We start from the raw sequence: 19,719 nt of genomic DNA, 5'->3' as shown, positions 1-19,719 counted from the left end.
CATCTTAAGTGTGTGATGGTGTCATCCTTGATTGGTCCAAGATTCTTCATTCCCTTTCCATGACTATTATTATTACCCTGTTCCCGGTGCAATGCGTGTTCTGAAGGGCAAATGGAAATGTCACTGAAAGTCCCCTGAAACCCAATTAGCTGGACCCAATCCTGTATCATGTCCTGTCAACAGGGTACCAGGTTCCCAAACCAGAGGTCATCTTCAAATTGGAGCAAGGAGAGGGGCCATGGACATTGGAGGGAGAAACCCCACATCAGAGCTGTTCAGGTGAGTGTGATCAGAGCAGACGGGGGACACAAAAACAAATCGACTCTTTCTAGAAGAGGCTGTGAAGATAACCGGCCTTGAAAGTTCTAAACGTTGGTCGTTTATTGGAGATGGTTGACAGAAGCGTCTTTGATACCTAAACAACGTCTCTAAGTACAACCCTCGCAAAAAGCCATTGTCTTGGTTGTTTGGCTTTTTGACAGGAGAGCTGTCTCTAGTCTCTGCACCCTGGATCACACACGTGCCACCTTATCTTAGCTAAAGCCTTTTTATTCTTTCTACTCCACTCCCACCCACTTTATCTTAGATTCTTTCCTTGTACGTTCAGGTATTCTAAAATGTCTTCCCTTTTATGCCAATTCCACGTGCTCCTTCCCTACATGTCCTCCCAGGGGCAACTGACCTACTGCGTCTGGTCTTTGAATTTGTGCGGTGGTCTTTTAAAGCCTGGAGGGTTGGTGTGTGAGTAGGTGTTCTTAGTGTATGTAAATTGTGTTGCACCACGTGTCTTAATTCTGTTCCTCTTTCTCACTCATCCGTGAGGTCTGTCCATACTGCAGTGTATTCCGCTGGCTGCCCTCCTTCAGACTGCTGCAAAGCATCCCCCCTGTGCCAGCAGCACATCTTAACCATTCACCCTGTGGCGGAACCTAGGGTTGTTGCTAAATGAAGCTCCCAGCTAATACAAACAGCTCTGCGAGAACTTTCTACAGCAGTGTTCCCTTATGGAGGGTGAGAATGTCTCAGGGGATGTTTACAGAAGAAGGGATTTGCCTGATCATTGTATATTTCCATCCTGAATTTGACTGAGTGCCACCATATTGTTCTCAGGTTGACTGAACGAGTCTATACTAGCAACAGTTTCTGCCAACGATTAGTAGAACCAAGCTTTCTCATCTTTTGGCCAACAATGGGTATAAAGTGGCATCTCATTTTTTTTTTTTTTTTTTTAATTTTTTTTTTTTTACATTTATTTATTTTTGAGAAACAGAGTGAGACAAAGCGTGAGCGGGGGAGGGGCAGAGAGCGGACACACAGAATCTGAAGCAGGCTCCAGGCTCTGAGCAAGCGGTCAGCACAGAGCCTGATGCGGGGCTCGAACCCACAGACTGTGAGATCATGACCTGAGCCGAAGTCGGACGCTCAACCGACTGAGCCACCCAGGTGCCCCTGGCATCTCATTTTTTTATTGCACATCTCTCCAGTACCTAGTTTCAGCCTTTCATGACTGATCTGTTGTGGTCTGTTTGAGTTTCCCCTTCTATGAGTGACCTTGTTGATGTTCCCCGTGTTTTGCTTGAGTTTCCTGTCTGTTTCTTTTTTTTTTCTCTTCAATTCTATATGTTCAAATTTTTATTGTTACCTTCTTTTTTCCTCTTTTTTCTTTTTTTTTTAAATTTATTTTAATCCAAGTTAGTTAACATATAGTGTAGCATTGGTTTCATGAGGAGAATTCAGTGATTCATCACTTCCATACAACACCCAGTGCTCATCATAACAAGTACCCTTCTTAGTACCCATCACCCATCTAGCCTATCCGCCCCTCACCCACCTCCCCTCCAGCAAACCCTCAGTTTGTTCTCTGTATTTAAGAGTCTCTTATGGTTTCCTCGGTTTCTTACTGGTTTACATCCAATTTATTACCTGCCCTTTTTCCCAGTCTTCTCCTCTTCCTTATCCCCATACGTGAGGTTGCCCTAGGGACCCTGCCTACTGTTCACCAGTCTTTCCTTCATATACATGCAAGGATTCATCCATACTGAATTCTGATGACTCTGCTTTTGACATCCCCAGTCCAGTTTTCTCTGGCACTTTATTTATTTACTTACTTATTATTTAAAATTTTTTTCATGTTTATTTTTGAGAGACAGAGAGAGAGACAGAGTGTGAGCAGGGGAGAGGCAGAGAGAGAGGGAGAAACAGAATCAGAAGCAGGCTCTAGGCTCTGAGCTGTCAGCACAGAGCCCAATGCGGGGCTCGAACTCACAAACTGTGAGATCATGACCTGAGCCTAATTCCAATGCTTAACTGAGCCATATAGATACCCCTATTTACTTATTTTTATGGTTATTTATTTTGAGGGGGGAGGAGAAAGATAGAGAGCAGGGGAGGGGCAGAGAGAGAGGGATAGAAAGAGAATCCAAGGCAGGCTCTGTACTGATGATGCAGGGCTAAAACCCATGAACTGCAAGATAATGACCTGAGCCAAAACCTAGAGTCCGATGCTGAATGGACTGAGCCACCCAGGTGCCCCTGGTACATTATTTTTTTAATTTATTTTTTAATTTTTAAATTTTATTTTAGAGAGGCAGGCATACGAGCAAGGGAGAGGGGCAGAGAGAAAGAGAGAATCCCAAGTAGGCTCCATGCTCAGCAGGGAGCCCGACACAGGACTCGATCCCACGACCCTGGGATCATGACTTGAGCCAAAATCAAGAGTCTGAGACTCAACCAACTGTCCCACCCAGGTTCCCCTTCACTGGTACTTTAGTACTAGATTTAGCTTCCTAGAAAGTTTCCTTGAGATGTTTCTCTTGATCCTCAGTACATAAGAAATTTGAATCATCATCTCATGCATTACCTTCTCACCTTCAAATTCTGTCACAGTCTGTCAGTGCTTCTTAAATCTTTTAGTCTTTTTTTTTAATTAATTACCTGCAGTTCCTAGTGCCTTTCCATTTTTGCAAATATCATTTTTGGATCTCAGCTCATCTTCTCAATTCCCAGTAATACCACCTAAAACCAGCTTCTTATTTTCTTATGCTTGGATTACGATGATTCGATTCCTGATTGAATTTGCTGATTCCATTCTTTTTATTAGTTCACTTTAAGTGCTAATGACAGATGTCATTACCTAAAACATTCCATTTATGTTGTCAGCTTTATGGAATAAACCCAACAATTACTCCCCATTACTTAGTATGTCATAATTAAACTCTTCTTTCAAAGAGATAAACAATATGGCCACATATTTCCAATTCAAACTTGTATCGGTGTATTTTCTATAACCTCTACTCATCTCCGTTTTAAACAGTTTTATGGTTTATTGATATTGCTATCAGTAATTGATATTAATAATTTATCAATGTAAATAATTCTATGTGTTTTGATAAATGCGTACAGTCCTATAACCACCACCACCACTGTCAAGAATATAGAGCAAAAAATTACACCACACCCCTTTGTTGTCACTCCTTCCCACTACTTCTGGCCCTGAAAAATACTCATCTTTTTTCTGTCCTTATAAGGTTTGCCTTTTCCAGAATGTCATATATATGGAATCATATAGCACGAAGCTTTTTGAGCCTGGCTTCTTTCACTTAGTATAATGCATTAAAAACTCATTCATCCTCTTGTATGCTTCCATTGTTTGGTATTTTTTTATTGCTGAGTGGTATTCCACTGTATAAATGTACCACGGTTTGTGTATCCACTACTTTGGATGGTTTCCAGTTTGGGTGATTATAAATAAAAGTGCTATGAAGTCTATTTACTGATTTTGTGTGATGAGAAGATTTCAGTTCTCTGGGGTAAATACCTAGGAGTGGGATTGCTGGGTTGTACAGTAAGTGTATGTTTGATTTTATTAGAAACTGCCAAACTGAGTTTTAAAGCAGCTGTAAAATTTTACATCCTAGCCAGCTATGTATGAGAATTCCAGTTGATCTACATCTTTACCAGCATTTGGAATTGTCCATTTAAAATGTTTTTAGCCATTTTAGTAGGTGGGTGGTAGTATCTTACTATGGTTTTAATTAGCACGTTCGTAATGTCTAATAGTTAACATCCATATATCTTCCCTGATGGAGTATTTGTACAAATATTTTGTCCATTTTTCTATAGGGAACTTTGTGTTCTTATTGAGTTTTGAAAGTTCTTTGTATATTCTGAACACAAGTTATAGGATATGTGTTTTGTAAATTTTTCTTTTTATTTTATCAGTGTCTTTCATGAGACATTTTATTTATTTTTTTTTAAGTTTTCATTAAAATTTTTTTAATGTTTATTTATTTTTGAGAGAGAGAGAGAAAGAGAGAGAGAGAGCATGAAGTGGGGAAGGGACAGAGAAAAGAGAGAGACACAGAATCTGAAGCAGGCTGAAGGCTCCAGGCTCCGAGCTGTCAGCACAGAGCACAACGCCAGGCTCGAACTCACGAACTGTTAGATCATGACCTGAGCTGAAGTCGGAGGCTTAACCGACTGAGCCGCCCGGGCACCTCTCATGAGACATTGTAAATTTTGACAAAGTCTAATTTATCTATTTTCTTCTTTTACAGAGTGTGCTTTGGGGGTTGTATCTATGAACTCTTTACCTAATCCAAGGTCACGGAAAATTTAGATTTTATATTTAGTTCTGTGATCTCTTTTCTGTTAATTTTTTATGTGATTCAAGTATGGATCGAAGTTCACTTTTTTACACATGGCCATCCAATTATTCCAGCATCATTTATTTTTTAAAAAATGATGCTGGGGCTCCTGGGTGGCTCAGTTGGTTAAGCGTCCCACTTTGGCTCAAGTCATGATCTCACAGTTTGTGTGTCTGAGCCTTGCATCAGGCTCTCTGCTCTCAGTACAGAGCCTGCTTCATATTCTCTCTCTCTCTCTCTCTCTCTCTCTCTCTCTCTCTCTCTCAAAAAGTAAACATTTTAAAAAAAGATTAAAATAAGCGATCCTTTCTTGGGGCACCTGGTTGGCTTAGTCAGTTGAATGTCCGACTTTGGCTCAAGTCATGGTCTCTCAGTTCATGAGTTCAAGGCTTATGTCAGACTCCTTGCTGTCAGCATAGAGCCCGCTTCAGATCCTCTGTCCCCTTCTCTCTGCCCCCTCCCACTTGTGCTCTCTCTCTCTCTCAAAAATAAATAAACATTAGAAAGAAACATGATCCTTTGTCAACTGATTTGCCTTTGCACGTTTATTGAAAATCAGTTGCCATATGTGTGTGGATCTCTTTCTGGAGTCTTTACTCCATTCCTGTGATCTATTCATTTATCTTTATACTATTCCACACTGTTTTGATTAGTATATAATAAATTTGAAATCATGCAGTGTTAGCCCTCCAACCTTGTTCTTCTCTTTCAATTGTTTTGGCTATCTGAGTACTGTGTATATCCATTTGAATTTTAGAATCAGTGTTTCAATTTCTACAAAAGTGAATTTTGACTGGGATTATGTTGACTCTGTGGCTCAGTTTGGCTCAGTTTGGAGAGAACTGACATCTTAACATTATTGAGTCTTCGAAGCCATGAATAAGTTATACATTTCCATTTATTTAGGCGTTCTTTACTTCCTCTCAGTGATATCTTCTACCTTTCAGTATAGAGGTTTTGTGCATCTTTTGTCAAATTTATCCCTAAGTATACCACATTTTTACTGTTTATTTATTTTTGAGAGAGAGACAGACAGACAGAGTGCAAGTGGGGGGAGGCGTAGAGAGGGAGGGAGACAGAATCCGAAGCAGGCTCCAGGCTCTGAGGTGTCCGCACAGAGCCCAACACAGGGCTCAAACTCACGAACCATTGAGATCATGACCTGAGCCGAAGTCAGACACTTAACCAATGGAGCCACCCAGGCACCCCCTAAGCATACCACATTTTATGCTATTTCCCCCCAGCTTTATTGAGATATAAGTGACACATAACATTATATAAGCTTAAGGTATACAATATGTTGATTTAATACCTTTATGTATTGCAAAATAATTAACACCATAGCCTTCGTTAATATCTCCATCCTGTCACATAGTTACCAATTCTTTTTTGTGATGAGAACATTTAAGACTTACTCTCTTAACACCTTTCGAGTGTTTGATACAGTATCGTGAGCCCGAATTACCAGGCCGTATCTTAGATCCTCAGAACTCGTTCATCATAGAACCTAGAACTGGCAGTTTGTACCCTTTGACCAATACTTCCATTTCCTTCACCCCCAACCCCAGGTAACCACCACTCTACTCCGAGTTTGACTTTTTTGAGATTCCACATACAAGTGATAATACCATACAGTATTTGTCTTTGTCCAACTTATTTCATTTAGCATAATACCCTTAAGATTCAGCCACGTTATAACAAATGGCACAATATTTTTCTCGTGGCTGAATTATATTTCCTTGGGGGTATATATATATATATCTTCTTTATCCATTCAACGTTGACTGACAGATTGTGTCCATATCTCGTTATTGTGAATAATGCTGCAATGCATACGAGAGTGCAGATATCTCTACGAGATCCTCATTCCTGTTCTTATGGATATATACCCAGAAGTGGGATCGCTAAATCATGTGGTAGTTCCGCTTTTAATTTTTCAAGGAAGCTCTATACTGTTTTCCATAGTGGCTGTACCAATTTGCATCGCTACCAACAATGCACAAGGACTCCCTTTTCTTCACACCCTCACCAACACCTCTTCTCTGTCATCTTGATGTAGCCACTGTAGCAGGTGTGAGGTGGTATCTCATTGTGGTTTTGACTGGCATTTCCCTGGTGATTAGTGATGTTGAGCACCTTTTCATGTACCTGTTGGCCATTTGGATGTCTTCTTTGTGTTTTTGTTTTAAAATGTTTATTTATTTATTTTGAGAGAGAGAGAGAGCGCGCCAGAGAGAGTGAGAGTGGGGGAGGGGCAGAGAGAGAGAGACGGGGAGAGAGGGAATCCCAAGCAGCCTCCTTGCTGACAGCATGGAGCCTGACATGGGGCTCAGTCTCACAAACCGTGAGATCATGACCTGAGCCAAATGAAGAGTCTGACGCTTAACCGACTGAGTCACCCAGGAGCCCCATTTTGATGTCTTCTTTGGAAAACTGTCTGTTCAGTTCTACCCATTTTTAATCGGTTTATTTATTTTTTGGTATTGAGTTGTATGAGTTCTTTATATTAACTCCTTATCAGATATATGACTTGCAAAAACGTTTTCACATTACAGAGGTTGCTTTTTCATTTTGCTGATTGTTGTTTTTTTTTTTTTGATGTGCATTTAAGAATTTTTACTTATGTCCACCATATGTATTAGTGTTCTATGAATCAGACTCTTTATTCTGTGCTCTGTCTATTCAGTGATACATTTTCACCTGGTGATCAGATTTCGGTGTTCCATGACATGGCTCAGTGACTCTAGCATATGTGGCTCTTTCCTCTTTCTCACCTTTCTTTCCACAGGAGCTCAGAAAGAAAGTACAGACTTTAGACTATGTGGTAACTGAGGCTTTTACCTCTCTGTTTTTAGAAAGTTCCCAGAACTAAGAGCCTGTTTCTTCTTGTGTAACTCAGGGGCTGAGCAGGAGACAGAAACGACCTACTAATTTGAACAGCGAAAGTATAACATAAAGAATGATTGGCTACGGTGAGATTGAAGTCACGAGAGATTAGCTAGTAAAAGTAAAGAGAAATCTAAAGAATAAAGGAATAGCAGATAAAAAGAACAGCTGGTACCTCTAGGGCTGTGATTGAACACCCAAGGAAGGGCCTCCCTTGCTTCCCGGGGATGAATCCAGAGCTTGATGGGAGGCGCAGCCATTGGCTCACAGCACGGAAGAAGAGTGGAACTCGCTGGAAATCTGCTCTCTGGGGTTCCAGAGAAAGCTGATCATGCGGAAGCTTCTCAGCGGAGGCAGCCCCCTACGAATCGTCTGAGAGGGGTGCTAGGGTAAACTGCGGAGTGCTGCTGGCCATGTCGCACTGCACAAGCCCGGAGCTAGAGAAGCTCCCAGAGTTGACGGGAGCTGGGTGCTTGGGAAGCCGTATGAGCCACAGGAGATAGGTGCTCGAAAAGTCGTCCCCACCGCAGGAGCTGAGGTCTAGAGAAGCCACCCACACTGCAAGACCTGGGCGCCCGGGGAGCTAGAAGTGCATCAGCAGCGTGGTGGTGGCGAAGCCACAGGTGGCTGCAGGAAGCCCGGTGGCGGACGTGCTGCCCTTGCTGGGACGGCAGGGGGGCTGCTGAGTGGGCCCACCGGAACCAGGAAGCAAAACCCCTTCCTCCTGCAGTGTTTCTCCATCACCCGGTGCTGAAAAGGGCCAACATCATGCCAGTTGGCAAAGGAAACATATCTAAAGAGACTCACATCCATTTTTGTAGAGCAGGCAAAGGGGAGTGGATTCAGAGCCGAGAGGCAATAGGTTGGTACCTGGCACGTTTATTCTTCAGTTCACTGAGGCAGAGCCTGGAAAATGTTTGGCAAACTTCCAGTTATTGAATTTGGGGAGATAGGCAGCGGAGGATATCTTGCTCTCTTTCGGCAGGATTTTGCAAGTGTCTGCTCAGGGGAATTCAAAGGACCATACATCATACTTGGAAAGGGAAGAAATGTTAACAAGCTCAGCCTTTCTGTTGGAGCAGAAAACTGGGCCAAATTAGGTATCAATATGAGTGGTACCCTGTCGGCTTTCTACACTCACAGCAGATAGAATTTTGAATAGGCAGAGAAACCAAACAACAAACTCAGTATAAATTCTCTTGTGTAAGAATTCGGAGGTGAACGGATGCAGTCAACAGGTCAACTCTACCCCTGACGGGTCATTCAGGGGCCATGTTCCAAGTCATTGCCCTGCCATCCCCCAGGGCACCATGGTCAGCTACGTGGTTAATGTTGGGTCACTGCTGAGTCCAGTGGGAAGGAGAAAGGGGAAGAGAGGAGTTTTTCCCACTGACTTTAGGCCCGGCTTGGAAGCTGCACATACCTCTTCTGCTCATACTTTTCGCTGGTGAGGACAAAGCGAGGCTGGTAAATGCAAGTGCAATTAGTTGTGGGCGGACGGCTTGTACTTTCTGCCTCAGGTGGCTTTTCCTCTCCTATCTGGCTCTTGTTGAAAGCGTATATCCCTGGGACCAAGGAAAACATGCAGCTGGCTATAGAGTTGGAGCACAGATACCTATTTACTATTTGGATGGTTGATGTTGCAACACTGTTGGGTATAGCTGCAGAGGAATGGATCTCTGAGGCACAGAAATTTAATGTTGGTGCTCCTATGGTTCAGAGGAAAAGCAAGACAAAGCAGAGAGGTTATAAAGGTTCAGAGCAAGGGCGCCTGGGTGGCTCAGTCAGTTAAGCGTTCGACTCTTGATTTCGGCTCAGGTCACGATCTCACGGTTCATGAGATCGAGCCCCAGCGTCAGGCTCACAGAACCTACTTGGGATTCTCTCCCTCCCTCTCTGTGCCGCCCCCCACTCCGTTCACGTGTACACTCCGGCTCTCTCTCAAACTAAATAAATTAAAAAAAAAAAAAAGAGAAAGGTTTAGAGCTGATAAGTAATAAAGACATATAATCTGAAATATTTCTTCCGTGCTAGGATTCCCCTTAACAGACTTAGGTTTCTTCTTCTGGTTAGTCTCATTATCAAGACCTCCTACATAACAGATATGAATTCCCAGGGTCACAGCCCATCTCCCTCACTTAATTAGCGATTTGGTCTTCAGCAAGTTACACAACTTCTCTGTACTTCTGTTTTCTCATCTGACTGGTCATGACAGCTGCCTCTTAGGGGTTAGTGAGGACTGAATGAGCTATTTATGCATAAAGCACTTGGAACAGTGCCTGGTGCATCATAAATGCTATAAAATTATTTTGTATATAGTAAGTGCTTTAGAAGAATTTTGTATTACTACATTATTACTATTTTCATTATTGTCATATGGACCCTTCCATTTCTGTGTCCACCTTGTACCCCGTCCACGGCCAGACCACCCCAAACGCGCCCCATCTCGTCTGAACTACATGTACCCTCGGCTGATTGCCCTTTGAGTCATTTTTACGTTCTTCTTTTTCGTTTTAGGTGAGGATATTGGGAAAGTACAACAACAGAGAATTTCTGGAAAAGTTCCACTCCCCTGTGAGAAATTTGGTCAATCTATAAGAAAAGCTCCTTTGTGTTCCATTTTAGAAGAATTGTGGCAAAATAATAGCGAGCTAGAGAGGTATCCAGGAAGCCAAAATAACCCTTTAAGTCCTGTGAAAGTGCTGAGCTGTGAATGTAAAAATATTGAAAAAATAATTCACGTGAGTTCCAAGCTTGTTCCTTCAATTAAAAGACTCCATAACTATGACACATTTGGAAAGAGTTTGAAGCACACTTTAAACTTACATAACCATAATAAAAGCAATTCAACAAAGAACCTTGATAAGATTTTTGAAAACGATAACAATTTTGCCCACAGCTCTTCCTCCCCTGAGAATGCTGCCACAGGGGCAAATGCCTGGAAAATTAATCAATGTGAAAAGCATCTTGGCAACAAACAAGTTCTCATCCCCCAGCAGCAAATTCAGACCGGGGAGCAACTTTATGTTTGTACTGAGTGTGTAAAGGGCTTCCCCCAGAAGTCACATCTCTTTGAGCATCAGAGAATGCATGCTGAGGGAAAATCCCACGAATGCAATAAAAGTGAGAACGCCCTCACTCAGAAGCCACAGATTGATGGACCTCAAAGTGTTTATACAGGGGATAAACCCTATATATGTACTCAGTGTGGGAAGGCCTTTACTCTCAAGTCAAACCTCATTACACATCAGAAAATTCATACTGGGCAGAAACCGTATAAGTGCAGTGAGTGTGGAAAAGCCTTTTTCCACAGATCGTATCTCTTTAGACATATGAGAATTCACACAGGAGAAAAGCCCTATGAATGTAGTGAATGTGGAAGAGGCTTCTCCCAGAATTCAGACCTTAATATACATCAGAAGACTCATACTGGGGAGAAACACTATGCGTGCAGTGAATGTGGGAAAGCCTTTACAAGAAAGTCCGCGCTCAGAATGCATCAGAGAATCCACACAGGAGAGAAACCTTATGTATGCACTGAATGTGGGAAGGCTTTCATCCAGAAATCACATTTCAATACACATCAGAGAATCCATACCGGAGAGAAACCTTACGAATGCAGTGAGTGTGGAAAATCATTCACTAAGAAGTCCCAACTCCACGTGCATCAAAGAATTCACACAGGAGAAAAGCCCTATATATGTACAGAATGCGGAAAGGTCTTCACTCATAGGACAAACCTCACTACACATCAGAAGACTCATACTGGAGAGAAGCCCTACATGTGTGCTGAATGCGGAAAGGCTTTCAGTGACCAGTCAAATCTCATTAAACACCAGAAAACTCACACTGGAGAGAAACCCTATAAATGCAATGGCTGTGGAAAAGCCTTTATATGGAAGTCACGCCTCAAAATACATCAGAAGTCTCATATCGGAGAGAGACACTATGAATGCAATGAATGTGGGAAAGCCTTTATCCAGAAATCAACACTAAGTGTGCATCAGAGAATCCACACAGGAGAGAAACCCTACGTTTGTCCTGAGTGTGGGAAGGCCTTCATCCAGAAATCACACTTCATTGCACATCACAGAATTCATACTGGAGAGAAGCCTTATGAATGCAGTGACTGTGGGAAGTGCTTTACTAAGAAGTCACAACTCCGTGTGCATCAGAAAATTCACACAGGGGAGAAGCCCAACATATGCGCTGAATGTGGGAAGGCCTTCACCGACAGGTCAAATCTGATAACACACCAGAAAATCCATACCCGAGAGAAACCCTATAAGTGCGGTGACTGTGGGAAAACCTTCACCTGGAAGTCCCGCCTCACCATCCATCAGAAATCTCACACTGGAGAAAGGCACTATGAATGCAGTAAATGTGGGAAAGCCTTCATCCAGAAAGCAACGTTGAGCATGCATCAGATCATTCATACAGGAAAGAAACCCTACGCTTGTACAGAATGTCAGAAGGCCTTCACCGACAGATCAAACCTCATTAAACACCAGAAAACGCACAGTGGAGAAAAGCTATGAAGGCACTGACGGCAAACGCCTTCAGCTGGACCTCACAACTCGGTACGCGTCAGATGTCTCGTAGACGGGAAGAGGAGTGACCGTGACACTACAGCTTCCGTGAACAGAAGGCAGGCAAAGCCAAGTACCCTTCAGTCAACGGGAAGTACAAGTACCTGCATCGCCGCAAGCTGACGCGCAATTAGACGTGCAGGGAGACGCTTTGATAAAGCATTTGAGCAATAGTCCTATTTGGGTGCATGATTCATCCACAGACCCTCAAGCTCCTACAAGCGGTACAAATAGAGACCCCAGGAGATGACTTGGAACCTGTTATGTTTCACTTTTTGGATGAAGGACTTGATAAATTCGGCACTGATGAGTTCTTCGTCCCCCGGGGTGTAAAAGTACTCGATATTGGCCACTTCTTTTTCAGATTCCTAGGGCGGGGAGAAGAGTTTTTAGAGCACCAAGGTCAAGGCAGAAAACTATTTGGGAACGCAGGTCTGTGAGTAGAAGCCACAAGTTTTTGTGATCGTTGACATTTAAGACACAAAAAAAAGATTGCCATGAGGAACTGTTCTGTCTCTTCCCTTCACGATAGAATTTAAAAAATGTAATATTTAAAAAATTTTTTTAAATATTTATTTGTGAGGGCGGGGGAGGGGCAGAGAGAGAGGGAGACACAGAATCCGAAGCAGGCTCCAGGCTCCGAGCTGTCAGCACAGAGCCCAATGTGGGGCTCGAACTCATGAACCCTGAGATCGTGACCTGAGCCGAAGTCAGACGCTCAGCCGACCGAGCCACCCAGGCCCCCCCAAAATATAATATTTTTTAAAAATGAAATAGAATTTTTAAGCTGAAAGTCTCGCTTTAGGTTTAAATTGGCAACTTAGGCACGGCTGTAGTGGATGTTACAGAAATATAGTTGTTAAGCCTTACAGACCTCTGAAGGTGGCAATTTTTCCCTCATTAATTCCATGCTGTGGCAGCAGGCGATTCACATCCAAAAAAGACGTGCATGCGTTCTAACCTGTATCCCAAAAGCTGTCATTTATGGAAGCTGGCAGACCACAGACTTCTCATCCCCTTAGACGCTGACCCTCACCCACTGAGGCTTCTGCTTTCTTTGGGATTCCTGTTTGGAAAGGAGTGGTTGACAAATTGGGTTTCAGTACCTAAAACTTTGATTTGGTTTTCCTTTCAATTTGGATAAGATACATTCGCTTTCTACACGCACGTTAAGAGCAGTTTTGTGTAGATTGCTACAGGATAAAGTCATCTTGCACTGTATTTGGTTAGTCTCGGATATGATTATAGTTGAATAACTGCGAGACTTCTCTAGAAAGAGCACTGCTTTTTTTTAGGCACTGATGTACAGACACTTTCTCATTTTGCCTTAAATGGTTTTTTATGACACTCATAAGAAAAGGGACTTGCTTTCTCGCATGCAATTTTATTTTGTTTTTAAACCTTCTTATTAAAGTATAATGTACACAGAAAATGCGGATAGCATGAGCAAACAGTTCAGTGATCTCTCACAAAGCGAACATACTCAGATGAAGAAGGAAAACATCCCCAGCACTCCAGAAGCATTCCAGGCCTTGTCCCCCATCCCCAAGGTAAACACTATCCTGACTTGTAACAGCACAGATGGTTTTGTCTGTTTGGTATTTTATATAAATTGAGTCCAACAATTATATTTCCTATTTTAGTAATATACTCTTTGGTGTCTGTCTTCTTAAATTCACATTATAAATGTGAGATTCATCCATTTGGTCAAATGTAGTTGTAGATAATTCATTCTCATTGTCACGTTATGTTCCATTGTGTGAATATACTACAATATATTTATCTATTCCTCTGTTGATGGACATTTGGGTTGTCTGCAGCTTGGGGCCATTAGGAATAGTGGTGCTATAAATATTTTAGTGCCTATCTATTAATGAACATATTTACGAATTTCCATTAGGTATATATATCTAGGATTTGAACTGCCAAGTCATACGGTATCCGTATGCTCAGCTTTAGTTTCTAAAACTACTTTTCAAAAGTGGCTGTACCAATATACACTCCCACCAGCACAGTATACGAGTTCTACTTGTGCTCCACGTTCTTGCCAACACTTGGTGTTTTCCGTCTTTTTCATTTTAGCCCATATATATATATATATATATATATATATATATACACACACATATATATATGTATAGCCCCCCCCACATATATATATATATATATATATATATATATATATATATATATATATAAAACCATATATAACCATTATGGTTGGTATATAGTGATATCTCAATGTGATTTTAATTTTTATTTCTTGTCTTCCAATCTCAACGTAGTATCTCTCCAAGACAGTTAACTGAGATCTGAGACCTCGTCATGGTCCTCGCATGGCTGCACCATTTATATTTCAGCAACAATAGTAAGCCATTAGTAACTTTAAATCTTCCCACACAAAAATGCCTAAAGCCAGATGGTTTCACTGGTTAATTGCATTAAACATTTATAGGAGAAATAACACTGACACTCCACAAAATCTTTCAAAAAGAGGAAGAAGGAACACTCCCCAAGTCTGTGAGGCCAGGATTACCCTGATACTTAAGCCATACCAACACATAACAACAATCACAAAGACTACAGACCAATATTCTTCATGAATATAGATGTGAAAGTCTTCAGCAAAATACTAGCAAACTGAATCTAGCAACATATAAAAAAATTATATATCATGACCAAGTGAGGTCTGTTCTGTAACACAAGGCTGCCTCAACATTCAAAAATCAGTGTAATCTCCCATATTAACAAGCTGAAGAAGAAAAATCACATGACCTACAGATCCAGTACCATTTTATCAAACTTCCAGCAGCCTTTCTTCCCCCAGAATTGATAAACGAATCCTTAAAATATAGAGAGAAGTAGAAAGGACCAAGAATAGTGAAAAGGAATCTGCCAAACAAAGTGGGAGGACATTTACCTACCAATTTCAGACACATAGATTAACAGAACAGAAAACAGTCTGGCAACAAGCCCTCATACTATGATAAACATGTATTTTCCCCACAAAAGTGTGAAGGCAATTCAATGGGGAAAGAAAAACCTTTCAACATTTGGTGCAGGGATCATTGGATACCCACATGCAAAAAGATAAATTTAAATCTTGCTTCATGCCATTCTAACAATGAGCTCAAAATAGATCACAGACACAAGTGTAAAAGCTACAACTATAAAAGTTTTAGTAGAAAACAGGAGAAACTCTGTGACCTTGGTTTAGGCAAGAAATTCTTAGATAGGACACCAAGAACATGATCCATAAGGAAAAAAATCATAAACTGGACTTCCATCAAACCAAAAACCAAAAAGGTTTGTGCTTCAAAAGACACAGCTAAGGAAACGAAAAGACAAAACACAGACTGGGAGAAAACATTTGTAAGGCCTGTATCTGATAAAGAACTTCTATCCAGAATATATAAAGAACACTTACAGCTCAATAAAAAGACAAACAACCCACTTTAAAAATGGACAAAAGACTTGAAGAGACATTTCATCAAAGAGGATATGATGCAAGTAAGCACATGAAGAGATGCCCAACATCATTAGGGAAATTCTAATGAAAACCACAATGAAATAACCACTTTACATGTGCTAAAATGGCTATAATTAAAAAAGACCATCCTAACAAATGTTGGCAAAGATACAGAGGATTAGGAACTTTCATACATTTCTGGTATAAATGCACGAAAGTGGTATAGCCGCTTTGGAAAAGGGGCAGTTTCCTTAAAAGTCGATCATAAATTTACCATAGGACCCAGCGATGTCACTCCTAGTGTCCACCCAAAATGTATGTAACATGTGCTCACACAAACTTGCCCTTATTGATAATAGCGTAATTTGTATAAGGCAATAAGTACAGACAGTCCAAATGTCCATCAACTGGCAAATGGATACACCAAATGTGGTAGGCAGCAATAAAAAGGAACAAATGCTAATAAATACTACAACATGGATGAACCTCAAAAATAGTATAAGTGAAAGAAGCAAGACACAAAAGATCAAGTATTGTATTTGTATATTGTATTTACATGAAATGTCCAGAAAAAATCTATAGAGATCTGTAGATTAGTGGTTGTCTGGGGATGAAAATTGGAATGGTCATGAATTATAAATTAGTACAAGGATTTTTATCGGGGTCAGAGAAATGTTCTAGAACGTGATCGTGGTGACGGTTGCCCCACTAGGTATAAGTTTAATAAAGGTCACTGAGGCGATCCTTAATTCCATTCCTTTTTAAACACCTGGATCCCCTGCCATAACATCTGTTGCCGCCTATAGCTAGAATGAACTGTTGTCTTGGAGCTTGTTGTACATTGAAGAAGAAACTTTTGTTTAAAAAAAAGTCATTGACCTGTACAATTTAAATACGGAATGTAAATGATACCAAAATAAAGTTGTTCCTTTTTCAGAGTTGCTTTGGCTATTCTGGGTCCTTTACATTTCCAGATGAATTGTAGAATAGGTTTGTCCATTTCCACAACAACAAAAAAGCTGCTGTGGTTTTTATTGGAATGACTTTGAATTTGTAGATCAATTTGGGGATAATTGAAATCTTAACAATATTGTTTTCTGACTCATAAATAAGGTCTATCTCTCCGTTGCTTTAAGTATTCTTTAATGTCGTTACATTTGTTACATTTGCAGCTTTCAGCGTATACATCTTTTGTATCTTCTGACAAACTTCCCTAAGCATCTCATATTTTTGATGCTTTTTTACTTGGTGTTGTCTTGTTTCCACTTTATTGTGTGGTGTTGGTTTTCGATTTAAATTTCTTTCTTGGGCACCTGGGTGGCTCAGTCGGTTAAGCATCCAACTTCAGCTCAACTTCGAGCCCTGCATCAGGCTCTGTGCTGACAGCTCGGAGCCTGGAGCCTGCTTCAGATTCTTTGAATCCCTCTCTCTCTGTCCTTCCCCCGCTCATGGTCCCTCTCTGTCTCTCTCTCTCTCTGTCTCTCTCTCAAAAATAAATAAACATTAAAAAAAATAAATAGGGGCGCCTGGGTGGCTCAGTTGGTTAAGTAGCTGACTCCGGCTCAGGTCATGATCTCATGGTCCGTGAGTTTGAGCCCCGCATCGGACTCTGTGCTGACAGCTTGGAGCCTGGAGCCTGCTTCGGATTTTGTGTCCCCTTCTCTCTCTGCCTCTCCCCCTCTTGCACTCTGTCTGTCTCTCCTTTCTCTCTCTCTCTCTTTCAAAATAAAGTAAAAACATTAAAGTAAATAAATAAATAACTTTCTTTTTTTTTTAATTTTTTTAACGTTTATTTATTTTTGAGACAGAGAGAGACAGAGCATGAACAGGGGAGGGGCAGAGAGAGAGGGAGACACAGAATCTGAAACGGGCTCCAGGCTCTGAGCTGTCAGCACAGAGCCCGACGCGGGGCTCGAACCCACGGACCGTGAGATCATGACCTGAGCTGAAGTCGGACGCTTAACCGACTGAGCCACCCAGGCGCCCCATTCTTTTTTTTTTTTTTTTAATTTTTTCTTTTTTTTTTTTAAAGTAAACTCTATGCCCAATGTGGGGCTTGAACTCAGGACCCTGAGCTCAAGAGTCTCATGCTCTACTCACTGAGCCAGCCACACACCCCTTTAATTTAAAATTTTTATTGTTAATCACCAGTATATACAAAGTCAGTTGCTGTTTATATGTTTTTCTTGTGCAGAAGTTAGAGGAAACAGTCCCCACACAAGACTGTCCTCACTTATGACAGCAACTGCAAATTCAGAAGTCTCCAAGACCACCCTCAGTTTCAATAATTCACTAGATGGGCTCTAAGAAGTTACTGAAAGCTGTTATAACTCACGGTTATATTTATTACAGCTAGAGGACAGAGATTGAAATCAGTCAGGGGAAGAAGTGAATAGAACAGAGTCCAGGAAAATAAACTTCCAGTTGGAAAGAACAGCTTCTAGTTGTCCTCTCCCCATGAAATCAAGACATTACTCTCCCGGCATTGATACGTGACAATGACATGGAGGGAGCACTGGCAACCAGGGAAACTCACTCCAGCCTTGGCGACCACAGCCTTCAATGGGGCTCCATCGTGTAGGCATCAGATGACTGCTCACATGGCTGGTTTCAGTTTCCAACCCTCAGGAGGCCGAGCTTCACAAACCAAAGCCCCCACACTTCATTATGTTGTTCATATGACTCTGAGCCCTCACCCTAAATCACGTAGTTATGATCTGAAAGGCATAAAGACCCCACGTAAACAAAGACATTCCTATCAGGCATGACGTTCCAAGGGCCTAAGAGATTATTTTCCAGAAGCTGAAGGCAAAGGCCAGGCTTCTCTTTGAGTAAGGTTAAATTATTTACTATACAGGCTACCCCCCAGACCTTTGGCCATGGCTCTTTCGCAGCAAAATATATTTGGGCATCTACGTTTAGCGTTTATATGACATCAGCAACAGTAAAACATCCATCCCATAAGGCCATTATATACATTTTCATGTTTTTATGCTTATTCGATTACTCTTCCCCTTTGGTCCATCTCTATTTGTACCTTATTAAGAACTTTTGGGGGGCGCCTGGGTGGCTCAGTCGGTTGAGCATCTGACTTCAGCTCAGGTCATGATCTCATGGTCTGTGAGTTCGAGCCCCGCGTCGGGCTCTGTGCTGACAGCTCAGAGCCTGGAGCCTGCTTCAGATTCTGTCTCCCTCTTCTCTCTGCCTCTCCCCAACTCATGCTCTCTCTCTTTCAAAAGTAAATAAAACTTGAAAAAAAATTTTTTAAAAAAAAAGAACTTTTTGGGGCACCTGGGTGGCTAGTCGGTTAAGTGTCCAACTTCAGCTCAGGTCATGATCTTGCAGTTCATGGCCTGGAGCCTGCCAATAGGCCGGTGTTTAAAAAATAAGGCAACCTGTCATCAAAAGTCATAAATAAGTTATACAATCAGGTGGGTATTTAATACAGATTTTATATAGAATTTTTTATATTCTATATAATATATTTTCTATAATATACATATTTTACAGAATATAGATTTTTTCAAAGGGCAAGCAACAATGGGGTATGTATTATGAGGGCTATCGATAAAGAGATTTTGGGGGGTGCCTGGGTGGCTCAGTCAGTTGAGCATCCGACTTTAGCTCAGGTCATGATCTCACAGTTTGCGGGTTTGAGCCCCGCGTCAGGCTCCGTGCTGACAGCACAGAGCCTGGAGCCCACTCGAGTTCTGTGTCTCCCTCTTTCTCTGCCCCTCCCCCACCCCTGCTGTCTCACACACACACACACACACACACACACTCTCTCTCTCTCTCTCAAAAATAAACATTTAAAAAATAAGGAAACAAAGAGATTTTTAAACAAGAGTGTTGAATAAGAACTATGCCAATGGGTGTTTATGAATAGTATTTCTTAATGGCAGACATCTATGGGTGATATGTCAATGGTTTTTATTTCTCAGGGGGGAGACTTGTCAACAGGGGTCATGAATGGAAATATTTTAATGGGTATTTTTGAATGGAGTGATTTTTTTTCCCCCAAGAGGTTAATGAATGAAAGAGTTGCCAGTGGGTGGGTATTTATGAAAGGGGAGATTTACCAATGGGAATCATAAATGGAGACATGCCAGTGGGATATTTCTGAACAAGC

General features: G+C 41.5%; 1 protein-coding gene across 5 annotated transcripts in view; it reads left to right on the top strand.

Moving 5' to 3' along the window:
• Positions 1-12,642, top strand: part of ZNF41 (zinc finger protein 41) — a 45,871-nt gene extending 33,229 nt beyond the window's left edge. For all 5 annotated transcript variants that reach the window (XM_007081605.3, XM_015537317.2, XM_042974561.1 and 2 more), the window contains 2 exons: positions 184-279; positions 10,050-12,642. In XM_007081605.3, coding sequence (XP_007081667.1) covers positions 184-279; positions 10,050-12,070 — 2,117 coding nt within the window. In that variant the 3' untranslated portion in view covers positions 12,071-12,642. The remainder of the gene's footprint in view (positions 1-183; positions 280-10,049) is intronic.
• The last annotated feature ends 7,077 nt before the right edge of the window (positions 12,643-19,719 follow it).

This window comes from Panthera tigris, chromosome X, assembly GCF_018350195.1.
Source record: "Panthera tigris isolate Pti1 chromosome X, P.tigris_Pti1_mat1.1, whole genome shotgun sequence".
Lineage (NCBI taxonomy): Eukaryota > Metazoa > Chordata > Mammalia > Carnivora > Felidae > Panthera > Panthera tigris.
Note: the sequence above shows the minus strand (reverse complement) of the source record. Positions and strands in the feature narration are given on the sequence as shown.